Source organism: Salvia miltiorrhiza, chromosome 4, assembly GCF_028751815.1.
Source record: "Salvia miltiorrhiza cultivar Shanhuang (shh) chromosome 4, IMPLAD_Smil_shh, whole genome shotgun sequence".
Lineage (NCBI taxonomy): Eukaryota > Viridiplantae > Streptophyta > Magnoliopsida > Lamiales > Lamiaceae > Salvia > Salvia miltiorrhiza.
In genome coordinates, this window is record NC_080390.1 from 45,729,431 (window position 1) to 45,744,355 (window position 14,925).

The following is a 14,925-nucleotide window of genomic DNA, read 5'->3' on the forward strand; positions in this document are numbered from 1 at the left end:
ACCCTTATAGTAGTAGCCCCTATAGCGTGTGGCTCCCCATAGTCGACATTGGATCAAATAGACCCCCGAAGTCTTAAAAATCGATCAATTAAGCCCACCGACCACACGGACGTTTTTGTCCGTTAGTTTAGTTTTTTTTTCAAAATCTTCACCTTCTTCCCGTAGATCTGCCTCATCTCCGTCGCCTTCTTCTCGTGGACCACCGCTGTCGCGCGCCGCCTCAACATCCCCCGTATCGTCTTCTACGGCACCAGATTTGGTCAGCCCCGATGCCGAGGAGGGGTCAGAATTCTTCGCTGCCATGATCGAGCTCATGAATTGCTTCGGCCAGCCCAACATCGTCGATTTGTTCCCGTGCCTCAGGTGGCTCGATCCTCAAGGCTTGTGGTGGAAGATTGATCACGGAATGAGGAAGGCGTTGAAAATTGTCGCCGGATTAATCAAGAAACGGATTAGAGAGAAGAAATCAAACCCTAATTCGAAAAAGGATTTCCTAGAGGTGCTTCTAGAATACCGCGGAAATGGCAGCGACGAGGAGCGAGCTCGCGCGCGTCGTCGGAGAGGGCAAGAGATTCGAGGAAGCGCACATCAACAATCTCCTGTACCTGCAGGCGGTGATGAAGGAGACGCTCCGCCTGCATCCGCCGATCCCCTTCCTGGTGCTGCAGCGGGCGGTTCGAGAGGTCAATTTCATGGGGTACCAAATCCCTAAAAACAAAGCCTGGCACATTGGTCTGTTTCAGACGGCTCAGTTGCACGAGATCGCGCGGCGCTAGAGAACTCCGGCCAGGAGTTCATCTGGGTGGTCGAAAAGACGTGCGGTGACGACGGAGAGGATGGTCGGCTGGCGGTGGTCCACGGGAAGAAGGCGCCGGAGATGAGGAAGACTTTGAAAAAAAAAATTAAACTAACGGATAAAAACGTCTGTTTGATCGGTGGGCTTAATTGATCGATTTTTAAGACTTCAGGAGCATATTTGATCCAATATCAACTATGAAAAGTCACACATTGTAGGGGCTACTACTACAAAGGTGTATCTACACCTTTTCCCTAAAATTAATAGTGAAATACGATGAGGCATAGAATGAGATCCGATCAGAACTGTACAGTCTTTAAATTTGTGGCTAAAAACAAAATTTTGATTCGCGGATGAGTATTTACCCGTATTTGATATCGCGACTTTGTAATATGATATTATGATGACCTGGTGGGTAGATTATGTAATTTATTTGATTTGGTCTATCTACTGTAGGTATTCCATATTTAATGCCCTAGATTGGTAATATACATTTCTACCCCTCTCATTACTCTGTTACATGGGCAGCCTCGCTATTAATAAACTGTATATGCCGACAGAACTCCTCCAAAAACAGAAGATCACAATTAATCATGTACACTCTCTCCCACTCACACATCTCAATCTCTTCTTCTTCTTCTTCTTCGCCCTCTCCCTTCCAACAAAAACCAGCTCTGGCATGGCTCAACCAGCGCTCTAAACTACTAGGTTCCACCATAACAGTAAGTACATGCATCAAAGCATCACTGTCATACTCCCTCTCCAACCCTCCCACTCCCAACAACGCCCTACTCCCTCCAGAAACCAAAACCGCCGAGAAGGTACAACCCAGAAGATCAGCAAACTCAACCCCTCTCACACCTCTCAACTATCTGGAACGAGCTGCCGTCGTCTACGGCGACTGCCCCGCCATTATCTACAACGACACTGTCCGCACCTGGTCGGAAACCTACACCAGATGCCTGAAACTCGCGTCGTCCATCGTCGCCCTGGGCGTCAAGCGGGACGACGTCGTCTCCGTGGTGGCCCCGAACGTCCCCGCGATGTCGGAGCTCCACTTCGCAGTCCCAATGGCCGGCGCCGTCCTCAACACGATCAACCTCCGCCTGGACGCCAACGCCATCTCCAATCTTCTCCAGCACAGCGGCTCCAAGCTCATCTTCGCGGACTGCCAGTCGGAGTCCCTCGTTCATGAGGCCGTCTCTCTCTTCCCTCCGCATTTGCACCGCCCCATTCTAGTCCTCATCGGCGATGATGCCTGCGAAAGCTGTTCCGTGGATTGCTGCATCGATTACGAGAACATGGTGGAGAGCGGCGACGCGGCGTTCCAGTGGCTCCGCCCCCACAGCGAGTGGGATCCCATCACCCTCAACTACACATCCGGCACCACCTCCTCGCCCAAAGGGGTGCTGCACAGCCACCGCAGCGCATTCATGATTTCGGTCGACTCGCTGCTCGACTGGTCCGTCCCCAAGCAGCCCGTCTACCTCTGGACGCTGCCCATGTTCCACGCCAACGGCTGGAGCTACGCCTGGGGCATGGCGGCGGTGGGCGGCGTCAACGTCTGCCTCCGCCGCGTCGATGCGCCCTCCATCTACCAGGCCATCGACAAGTACGGAGTCACGCACATGTGCGGCGCCCCGGTTGTGCTCAACATGCTTACAAACCACCCCGGCGCCAAACCGCTGAAGACCCCCGTCAACATTATGACCGCCGGAGCGCCGCCTCCCGCGGCGGTTCTCGGGCGGGCCGAGAAGCTCGGCTTTGTGGTCAGCCACGGGTACGGGCTGACGGAAACCGGCGGACTGGTGGTGACTTGCGCGTGGAAGCAGGAGTGGAATCATCTAAGTGGTAGGTGGAAATTAATTCATAATATCCGACAATTATGGTAGTACTTGTTTTGAGTGATAATAAATTTGATGGAAAAAAAATGGCAGCATCGGAGAGGGCGAAGCTGAAGGCTCGGCAAGGAGTGAGGACGGTGGCGTTCGGCGAGATGGACGTGGTGGATCCGGAATCGGGGAAGAGCGTGGCTCGGGACGGGGCGACGATGGGGGAGATCGTGCTGCGCGGAGGGAGCGTGATGCTGGGATACCTGAAAGACCAAGAGGGGACGAAGAGGAGCATGAGAGAGAACGGGTGGTTCTACACGGGAGACGTGGGAGTCATGCACAGCGACGGCTACTTGGAGGTCAAGGACAGGTCCAAGGACGTGATCATCTGCGGCGGGGAGAATCTCAGCAGCGTCGAGGTGGAGGCCGTGCTCTACACCCACCCGGCGGTCAACGAGGCCGCCGTCGTGGCTCGCCCCGACGCCTTCTGGGGGGAGACGCCCTGCGCTTTTATCAGCTTCAAGGAGGGGGCGCCGGAGAAGCCCACCGAGAAGGAGATTAGGGAATTCTGCAAGGCCAGGCTGCCGCTCTATATGGTGCCCAGAACCGTCGTCTTCAAGCCCGAGCTGCCCAAGACTTCCACCGGCAAAGTTCAAAAGTTTCACCTTAGAAACCTGGCCAAAGATTTGGGCAAGATTTTTGTCTAAACATAACCATCAAACTGTTTCTATTTTTTCTTTTTCTTTTGTGTATCTTGTATTTCATATTGTTAAATGTTGACGCACGTCAAATATAATATTCGGAACTGCCTATGATAGCAATGTTTTTTCATTTTTTGAGAACATTATGAAAGCAATGTTATTAATTAGGGAACAATGGTGAGGTTGGTTCGTTGAAACGATTTTAAGAACATCTGACAACTCTTGCGCGTGTAAACATTTGTACATCAGATATATAATTAAAATAAATATACACGCACGATACATGCATATACATTTATGAGAGTAGAACATGCATATACATTTATGCACAAGTGATGGGGGAGTGGGTTTGCGTGTGTGTAACGTCTTTAACAGTTACTCTTTGGACTTGTAAAGGTAAAATATATCTACAAGTATTTATTTTTGTTTCACTAGCATCTTATCTACTTACTAATATCTTATCTACTTACTCCCTCCGTAAAAAAATATTATAATTTTGTCCCAATTATATAAACTAGAATTTATATAAAAATTTAAAAAGTCATTAAAATAAAAACATACAAATAAACTTCTTAATATGCCCATATTTATTATTTAATGATAAAGTAGAATTAAAGTAAATTAAAAAATTAAATATGAATATAAAAGTTAAATGATACAAAAAACATTAGTAATTTTTATGGAAACAAACCCTATATATTTAGGATATCCGAGAAATGAAAACACACATATCACTGCAAAAAAAAAAATCGCAATTAACGACGGAAAATTCCGTCACAAAAACATCATTTTCCATCGTTAATTAAATTTACGACGGATCTGTTCCGTCTTTAAACCTTTCGTGAATAACTCAATTAACGACAAAAAAATTTATCGTTAAATTTAACAACGGATTAACGACAGAAACTTCCGTCGTTAATTTGAAGTTGTTTTTTTTTATATTTTATTTTGGGAAATTGTGCAGATTGGCCCCCGAAGTAGTAGCCCTTATAGCGTATAACCCCTCTTACTCACTGTGTGTGCAATTAAACCCCCGAACTCCGAGAAAAGGGTGCAAATTTCCCCCTCTGACCTAACGCCATTAAGTGTCCGTTAATGTTTGGGTTTAATTGCACCCTCTACTTCAGGGGTGGATCTGCACCTTCATTTTTTTTTATTTTTTTTTATAATTTCAGCAACCCACCTCCGGCATCAACTTAACCACCCCGTACTCATCGATTCGGACTTGCACCTTGTCAGCTCGCACGCTTCGGGGGGGGGGGGGTGAATACTAGCATTTTTGTTTAAGGTATTTTTTTTATTAAAATACGAGCATAATACTAATAATAACGAACAATATTTTCATAGATTATATAGTTTTAATATATCACAAAACTTTTTTGGACGTTCCGTATATTTAAGACATTTTTTATTAAAAGACAAGCATAATAATAATAATAACAAACAACATGTTCATAGATTATATATTTTCTATATATTACAAATTAGTTTCAATACATTATATTTTTTTTTAGCATTTCATACATATTAGGCATTTTTTATTAAAAGACAAGTATAATAGTAATAATAACAAACAATATTTCATAGATTATATAGTTTTAAATAACAAAATTATCCTTAAATTAAGTATACATGAGAGAATATAATAACCAAATACTCTTTTATAAAACAAAATTATTTTATAATAGGTATAAACATATATCTTTAAAAAAAAAAAAAAAAAAAAAAAAAAAAACTCAAAATTTGGGAGGGGGCTCTAGCCCCCTCCTGGCTCCGTCAGTGCACGCGCCCAATCTCTTGGTTGTCGACTGCCCACCGCTTACATGCAGTAACGCCACCAGCTTGTTCACCGCCCCGCACAACAGCATCTCCTCCAACACCTTAACCTTTTAGGCTTATCTTATGATATTAATTGTGTATATATTTATCTATATAATATATATTTAAATTTTATTTATTTATTTTTTAATAATTATTAAAACTCTAGATAATAATTATGATTTTATTTTTTGTTGTAAATTTATTTTAAAAGAGAAAAAAGAATGGATCCGGGTCAGGACTCGAGACCCTGTGAATCTAATGGATCTGAACATGAATCTCGTTTTTTTTGTCCTAATGGATTTGGACCGGATCCTGACATAAGTAAAAAAATACGGATATGGATTTGGACCAAGCAGGATTCGATCCAAGTCCACATTTGGAGTTGATGATGCTGCTGCATGTCGGCAGTAAGCAGTCGACGATTAAGAGATTGAGCGCGTGCGAGCTGACAAAGTGTAAATTAGAGCCGATGAGTACGGGGGGCGGTTAAGTTGATGCCGGAGGTGGGTTGCTGAAATTATAAAAAAATTAATAATAATAAAAATTAAGGTGCAGATCCATCCTTGAAGTAGAGGGTGCAATTAAACCCAAACATTAACGGACACTTAACGGCGTTAGGTCAGAGGGGGGAATTTGCACCCTTTTTCTCGGAGTTCAGGGGTTTAGTTGCACACACAGTGAGTAAGAGGGGTTATACGCTATAGGGGCTACTACTTCGGGGGCCAATCTGCACCTTTTCCCTTTTATTTTTAATTTTTAGTTTATTGATTTCAAATGAAGGGATTTTATTTTTATTTTTTTAACGTATTTTGTACTAAATTGTATGCACTTAATATATTTCTCAGTGGGTCACTCATCTTAGAAGTGCTCTAGGTTAAGCACGATTAACCTTGAAGTTTCTTTCGAATAGTCACTAGTATAGAATAGGCAAATTATTAGTATTATACTCCCTCCGTCCACCAAGAGTGTAACACAATTACCCGATTTGACGTCCACAAAGAGTGTAACACTTTCCTTTTTAGGGCATGACCTCACTTTCTCCTTTTAATTACAACCACTCATTTTTTTATGGCCCCACACTCCAGTCAACCACAACCACTCATTTCTATTTTATACATATCTACCAACTATTTTTCTTAAAACTCGTGTCCACCAAAAGTGTTGCACTTTTAGTGGACGGAGGGAGTAACATCTATCAATTCATTTAAACTCATCTTTAATACTCCCTCCGTCCGCAATATCGTTTCCACATTTGCCATTTCGGTCCGTCCGCGATATCGTTTCCACTTCCATTTATAGAAGTAGGGTCCACAAACTTCCACTCACAACAATTGTGGGACCCAAACTCCACTCACTACATATCCACTACTATCCACCACTTTTCTTAAAACCCGTGCCGTCCACAATGTGGAAACGATATTGCGGACGGAGGGAGTAGTATATAATTTCATTTATGCATAACCTAAAAATATGTCGAGATGTATAACTAAAACTTGTTAATTTTTAATAATGATCGATTTTAAAATAACTATCGATTTTAAAATAAAAAAAATATTACTCTTAATTTTTTTATAAAAACTAATATTATCGTTAAAAAACTAAGGGTTAAGGTGCAGATAGGCCCCTTAAGTGGAGGCCCTTATAGAGTTTTGCTCCCCTTACTCACTGTGTGTGCAATTTAGCCCCTAAAGTACCAAAAATCGCACAATTAAGCCCCTCTGACTTAACTCCGTTAGTCAACGTTAGTTAGTAATTTTTTTTTTAATTCTAATTGTGGGGCCCACCTCCATTTCTTCTTCTTCTACCTTTACACTAATGGTCGCCGACGACGACGATGATGGGGAGTTGGATGCCTTCCTGATCTTGAGCTGGATGCCCATCGACTCTTGGAAGTAACGGTGGCAGATCACCTACAGACATCGCGTTTCACGGATGCCCCGAAGCTAAGATGTCATCGGCTCCGTCGAATTTTAAAGGGTGCGGCGACATTTATGTCGTGCTTCCAGCAAAAGAGAAGGATAGATGGGAAGCTGTTGCTGCGGGCCTAGGAGGAGGTCATTGACGGAGGCGGCGTCCGCCGAGAACAGGAGGAAGGTGACAAAATTTTGTTGGAGTTTTTTCTTCCCCTTCTATTTTGTGTGTGTAAATGTGTGGCAGAGGGAAGGATCAATGCCACTGATTCTAGGCCGGCGTGATCCCAGCCAAGGTCGAGCGGCGAACGCAGCGCCATTATACCTTTCTCCCGCATAAACCCTATCTCCAGTGACGGGTCGTGCGCGAGTCAGAGAGACGAGCTGACTGTTCATGTGTTGACAAAGGTGTTTTAATTTTATTTTGTAATTCTCTAATTGGAGTGTAAATTCCCCAATCTTTGATTTTTGTGGTTTTCTGATTTTGTGATAGTGATACAATGGCTGCAAAGATAGGTCCGGCGGCTATGTCCGGGGAATTTTGGCTATCTGAAAAAGACGGTGGTGTCTAGCTACGGCCGAGGCCAGAGAGCAGCTACAGGGGGCTTTTAGAATAAAAAATAAATAAATAAATTACTAACTAACGGTTGAATGACGGAGTTAGGACGGAGGGGGTTAAATGTTCGATTTTTGGTACTTTAGGGGCTAAATTGCACACACAGTGAGTAAGGGGAGCAAAACGCTATAAGGGCCTCCACTTAAGGGGCCTATCTGCACCTTAACCCAAAAACTAATAACCATCACTTGTACACATAATTATTATATGTATTAAATAACGTGCGGAGCCATTTTATTTTATTTTTATTTGACCGTTTGGCAGCAACGGCTCTCCCCATTTTTATTTTTTATTTCCTTTTATTCTCTATAAATACCACTTCTTCTCCACTTCATTTTTCACATCCAACACAATGCTCTTTTATTCCCTCACTTTTTCATCTATTCTCTCATATTTAGTTCAAAAAGTGGATCGTGAATTTAACGATTACATGGTGAATTACTCTCAAGGTGCGAGTGTTCCTAGTTCCAACCCGATGATGGGGTTTGCGCCTTTCTCTCAAGGCTCGAGCATTTTCTCCCCAGGCTCTCTTCCAACCCCCGAACTCACCGCTTTTGTCGTTGAAGCCGAAGTCAAAACCACCGAAGGCCCGAAGCCAAAGTCTTCCAAGCCTCGCACTGGGTACACGTCCGTGGAGACGGAGCTCATCTGCATGTTGTGGGCGGAGGCTATCCACAACTCAATATTGGGGAAGGGCCAAAAAGCTATCCAATATTGGAGAAATATCACTCAAAGATTCAACGATACTAAACCAGAAGAAGCTCCTGTAGGTGAGAACAAGCATATCAAATCTCAATTTCAACGCGTCCAAAAGATGTCAAGGTGTGGGAGTCGATCTACGACCAATGTAATGCCAGTTGGGGTAGCCGAATGAGTGTTGAGAAAATCACTGAGCATGCGCAAGAAATCTACGAGGCCAACAATAGAGTTAGATTCAAGTATTTCAAAGCTTGGATGATTTTTCGCGAGTGTCAACAGTTCGTGTGTCAGGGCGAGGATGTGCACTCTTCCAAGAAATCGAAGGGCTCGAAAGGGCAGGTCACAACGTCATCTTCCGAGCCAAGTATTACGACAAGGCCCCAAGGCTAGATAGCGCGGCAAAGCGTGATAAAGGCAAGGAAAAGAAAGTGAAATCCTAGAAGAAGAAAGCGCACGAAGCACGGGAACACGTCACACAAGGAATCAAGGAATTTACCACTGAAACCAATTCCATCGCTGAAGCAAAATTCAAACAAACCGAAGCAAAGGCTAAAGCTGCCGAAGTAAAAGCTAAAGATGTCGAAGCAAAAAATTAGAGAAGCCGGGATGAGAATGAAGGAGCTCGATTTCAAAATCCTCAACACAGACATTTTGAATATGTCGGAGGCTCAATTCGCATAGCACAAGAACATGGTTGAAGAAGTACTCAGGCGTAGAGGATTCATGTAGTGTAGATTTAAATTATCGAATTTTTTTTAATTAATGTTGAATTTTGAATTTTATTTATTTAAATTATTGTAATTTTATTTTAATGAATGTAATGTTTAATTTTAATGAAATGTTGAATTTTCAAATAGAAGAGTAAAAATGGGATTATATGAAAATGAATATTATAGCGCCACTTATAATGTCAATGCATTGGAGAGAGGATGCGTTATGGTGGGGACAACCTTATAACACCTCCCCTCTTATAAATTTAATTTTAGAGGGGTTATGGCCAAAACGTACACGAGCTTTGGAAAAAGTTATAATTTTCACCTGAATTTTCAATTAAGCCAAAAAAATACATGAATTTATATTTTGGTTGCAATTTTCACATGAATTTGACTTTCGGCGAAATTAGAGCTTAGTTGGTAGTCGCAAATTCACCTGATGTTGGTCTAACTTTTGATAATTGTTCGCTATTATTTCGCTATGCCGCAAGTATACGGTGTAGTTGCAATATGAAGGAATCAAGGTCGTATTCCACAAGGATTAGTAGTTAGATCTAGTAATTATCATAATTCATCATGCTAGAGCTATTTAGACTAAACAATAAGGTGAATGGTTTGATTATCTAATTGACTACCTAATAAGTTCAAAGACAAATAAAATCAAATAAGCAAAGAGAATTAATAAGGCAGTTAAGGTGATTTAGGGACTAGGCATCAATGGACAAGCAATAGACTTCAATTTAGCTCAATATTAATCTCGATGTTCCTAATTATCTAGAGTGATCTCCCAACTAGTTCTAGCCCCCTCCCGGACGACTAAAACGGTAGATTACGGATCATAGTTACTGTCCCCGGTCAACCTCTAACCTATAACTCCCAAAAGCACACAAAGATCGATAAACTCTCACCCAACTCTCAACCTCCCGGTTTATTGATTCGATATATTTCAAGCTCCTAATCTATTATGATTATCCTCTCCCGATTCAAATCACAAATTAGAAATGCATAGAAAGTGGCCAACAATCCATACAAGATATAAACCTCGGGCTTGAAAAGGATAATAGCAATAGAAACAAACAAGATATATATTGAGCATAATATTCAATCTATTACAACATCCAAATAGCCTAATCCCCAAATCAAAGGGGGATTTTTAGCCTAACATGTTCACAAACAATAATCCAAAAACAAAGAGATACATAAATGAAAGAGAGAGTGTTGGGAACTTAATGAAATATCCTAGCCCTAGTTTTGATGATACCAAAATCCTTAGGTTTTCTTTGTAATAGACTAGAACCTTCCGAACTCAAGTGTTGGAGTTCACTTTCTAATTTTTCTAGTGTTCTGAAGACTGAAGACCGAAAGACTGAAGACTGAAGACCTCAACTGAAGTTAGTTGTGAAAAGGCCAAGTCAAATACTGACGTTTTGACTGAAAGAGTTGCTTACTGAAGAACCAGTTATGGCTTAAGTAATAATGCAGGCCACGTGGATTTAGCGGACTGATACTCAAGTCAAGTATCAGTTGACATTCTTCCTCGGACTGAAACTCCTGAGTATAAAGGAAGCCACACACTTTCAAGTACAGCCGTATTAAATGCAGAGATATTGAAGATCGTCATTTCTCTGCAGAGTATTCATTTTTAGTGATAACTTTTCAGAGACGCCTTACCTCTTGTACCTGAGACGCCGTTCTTCACCAAATTAAGGAACCTCGATGATTGAAGCCTCAGGCAAATTCAAATTACTCTCACAACGGATGAATTCTTGAAGACCATCTCAGCCAACAGATCTATTCAAGACTTCTCCTATAAATAGAGCTCGAGGAACACTACAATTTTCACCGATTCAAACGCACAAGCTGAAACTCTGCCAAAATCACAACTCAGCCATTCACTGCCTTCAAAAGTTTTGAATCGAAGAAAAGAATTCTCAAAGCCAAAATCAATTCTCTGATTTCATACATTCTCTTAGTTCCTTAGGAAAATTCTTTGTAATATCCAAAGCCTAAGTTTCCGATTACGGACAGCCTGTTCTCTGTAATCTAGTTGGTACTTCGAACCTCCTTTCAACCGAGCGAAAAGAGTGTTTGAGTAGAGAGGAGTTCAGACCAGTGTTCTGAATCTAAGAGATCTTAGCCACCCGCTGGAAAAGGCACTTGTGTCTTAGCGTGCTAAGAGTGAGCGAGAAATCTAACCCAGAGTGTTGGTACTGGAAAATATATTTTCAGTCTAAGGTTTGTTGTGCACCCGTAAGCACAAGCCCAGAGTGATTGTCAGTGTGTTTAACTGACCGTGGACGTAGAAACTTGTTCTGAACCACGTAAAAATCATTTGTCGTTTATCGCTTTCAGTTTTACTTTCTTATCTGTGCACAAACTCGTTTTTAACTGAAACTGATTAATTACAAAGTGAAACTATAACATGACAATGTGTTAATCAAAGGCTATTTCAAAAGTTAAGTTTTCCGCTGCCAATATTATTAGTCTAACTCGGATAATCGGTAAGATTCATAACACTCATCTGTTTCAAATACTGACTGAACTCCTTTTTTGGATACAGTCAAAGTTTTGTTATTTAACTGAAACTGTTTAACTGCTCTTCTCTTCAAACTCTTTCAGTATCAGTTGATACTATTTCAGTTAACACCAAAAGTTAATCGGTAAGATTCATAACACTCCTCTGTTACAAATCCTGACTGAATTCCCTTTTTGGATACAGTCAAAGTTTTGTTATTTAACTGAAACTGTTTAACAGCTCTTCTCTTCAAACTCTTTCAGTATCAGTTGATACTATTTCAGTTAACATCAAAAGTTTTCGAAAAAATAGCCTACATGTGTATCCCCCCCTTATACACCTGTTCAGCAACCCTCCGGGACCCAACAGAGAGTAAAGTGACAAATCCTATTTCAAGATTGCTTTCTTCCTTCTCTCCTCTTCAATGCTTCTTCAAAATGGTAGTTGGAAGTAGTAATGAGGCTAGGGTTTCTGATGGAGTGTTGGGGAAGATGGAATTGGGTGTGTGTGATGAATGATATGAAAAATGAGGGAAAAATGTGTTTTTGGGGGCTGAATTCATGTCTGGGCCCACCAAAGGGAGAAATCCCATCTTTTTCCCACGGTCATGGCAGTGACCGCGAATGGGAACGTGGTGCAGGAGTCAGGGGCCCGCGGCCGCGGCCCAGACCGCGGGTGTAGCGGATGCAATCTGTATCAAAACGCCCAGGAAGCCGCGGTCACGCCTGTGGCCGCGGGTGGTGACAGTGGGGCCCTGGGCTCTTTGCGCAGTCCGTTCATTTTACTCCGGTCTCCCTCGTCCGGACTCGGATTTGGTCGCCGTTTGCGCTCACGAATTACTCTCGAGACGTACTTCAATCTCATGTCTTCAAAATCCTCCAATTAATCTTTGAGTTTTTTTTTGAAATCACTCCAAAACTACACCAAGGAATCAAATCTTCATAAAACTCAACATTAGGGTACAAACACGCATTTGCAAGCAAAATATGAAGGGAAATGACAACAAATCATGTAGAATTGAGGTACAAAAAATATGTTTGTCAATAATGATGAGTATTTAGAAGCTCGGAGGTATAGAAAAGCAAAAATTAATATATTTGACTTAATTCGACTGCCAACTAAGCTCTCGTCGAAAGTTAAATTTAGGTGAAAATTGCAACAAAAATATAAATTCATATATTCTTTTTAGCTTAATTGAAAGTTCAGGTAAAAATTACTCCCTCCGTCCACGAAAAATATGGCACTTTTGCTATTTTGAGTGTCCATAAAAAATATGACACTTTCCATTTTAAGACATGACCCCACCACTTTTTCTTATCTTTTATCCTTCCAAACACTTCTTATTTAAAAAAAAAATAATAACCAATCTTAATTCATTTTCAGCCACTCATTTTAAATTTTGGTGGATCATTTCTTCACTACATAAAAATTATCACTATTTTTATTAAAATTTATGTCCACGTGCCATGCTTTTAGTAAACGGAGGAAATACATTTTTTTCCAAAGTTCGTGTATTTTTTTGCTATAACCCCATTTTTAGAAACATGACCAAGTAGCCACTAGCTACGACCTGATTCTCATGCATAACAAAACAAATTAATTGACCAATATAAATAGGATGAGATTTTTTATTTTCAATAATTTTGTGTATATCATTATATTTATTTTTAATTAATTTTTTTATGAAAATAATATCTATTAGTATAATATTATAAATTATATTTTATATTTATTTCAAAAAAAATTGAATCAAAAAAGTTATATACCCTAACTTTAGATTTATCTATCAATCATAATAATAAATTATTAACTAATAAAAATAAAAATAAATAATAAAAATCGTTATATATCTTGATTGGATGAAATAAATCTTAATTAATAAGTATAAAAATTTGAAAATAATATAATAAATATGGTACACTAAATCTTAAATCAATATAAATAATTAGGTCCACCTAGGGGGACATATAAATATATAATATACGGAGCATTTTAAAACAATAAATGATGAAAATTTTTATTAAATCCGATATTCTTAAATAATTCCATTCAAATAAATATAGTTACAACCTATTCAATAATCAAAACCTGCAACAGTGAACAATTTATCCTACTTCTTTGGCAAGAAACAACAATATCTTCTCTTCCCGTAGAAATTTCAAAATCCGCAGTACTTCTCAGTTCTCCTTCTTGACGAAAAGCTATTCGAATAAATAACGTCCGTCTACGAATTAATATCTACCAATTCTCTATTTTTCTAATTTACACACACACATGTATGACTGTCTAAATCTTAAAAAGTCAATTGTAAAATAGAATCGATTGCACGAATGATCATAGTAGAAGAAGAATTATAGAAGTATAAGAGCTAGCACCCATACTGGGTGACTCGATCCCACCTACTCGAGTCACCCACAAATCGAGTAAGCTGCTGTGGCTTCGGCTGATTCGAGGTTTACCTGATTTTTTGGGTAAGGCACGATGGCTTTAAGGAATGGTGTGTGTGTGACACACGCGCCTAATTAAAATAAATAAATAAATAAATAAATATTTCAAATTTTTAAAATTTATAACTGCTATGGGCAGATTTCAAAAAAAGAATCTCCTTTTCATTCAACGGCTTTCTAGCCGTTTTCTCCCCTTTTTTTCTTTTTTCTTTTTTTTTTTACTTCCCTCCCTATAAATACCCCTCACTTCTCCGATTCATTCACACTTTCAATCTTTCTCTCTTTCTCTACTACATTTTCATTCTCTTTTTCCAAAAAATGGCCGAATGGTTCGATGATACTTCATCGTCTTCGTCCGACGGGGTAGCGCAAGAGATCATCGATGAGATCAAGTTGCAAAAACAATTGGTTGCTCAAATATACTCCCAACCGGAGCTCGAACGTGTTGTTCATCACCGGTCTTACTTCTACCATGATCGTGAGGCTGCCCATGCAAGACTACTTCAACGACAATCCGACGTACGGGCCTAAATTTTTTCGATGTCATTTTTGGATGCAGAAGGAGTTGTTCTTGCGCATCGTCGATGTCGTGAAAGGTCAAGATACTTACTTCCAGATAAGCCATGATGCACGAGGTCAGAACTCTCTCACGCCTTTGCCGAAATGCACGGTGACTATCCGCCAATTAGCCATCGGCGTCAGTACGGATACTTTCGACGAGTACCTCAAGGTCGCCGACACGACGGGGCGTCTATGCCTAAAGAGATTCTGCAAAGCTGTCAACCGGGCATACGGAGTCGAGTATCTGCGACGTCCTACGGCGGTGGACGCCCAATGCCTTCTTCAGATGCACGAGGCGCGACACGGATTTTCCG

At 40.8% G+C, this 14,925-nt stretch overlaps 1 protein-coding gene across 1 annotated transcript; it reads left to right on the forward strand.

Moving 5' to 3' along the window:
- The first annotated feature begins 1,205 nt into the window (after positions 1–1,205).
- On the forward strand, positions 1,206–3,456 carry LOC131023752 (2-methylpropanoate--CoA ligase CCL4-like). The gene is made up of 2 exons (XM_057953324.1): positions 1,206–2,647; positions 2,734–3,456. Exons 1-2 carry the CDS (start codon positions 1,390–1,392, stop codon positions 3,333–3,335), a joined length of 1,860 nt encoding a protein of 619 aa, XP_057809307.1. The 5' UTR covers positions 1,206–1,389; the 3' UTR covers positions 3,336–3,456.
- Positions 3,457–14,925: the final 11,469 nt, after the last annotated feature.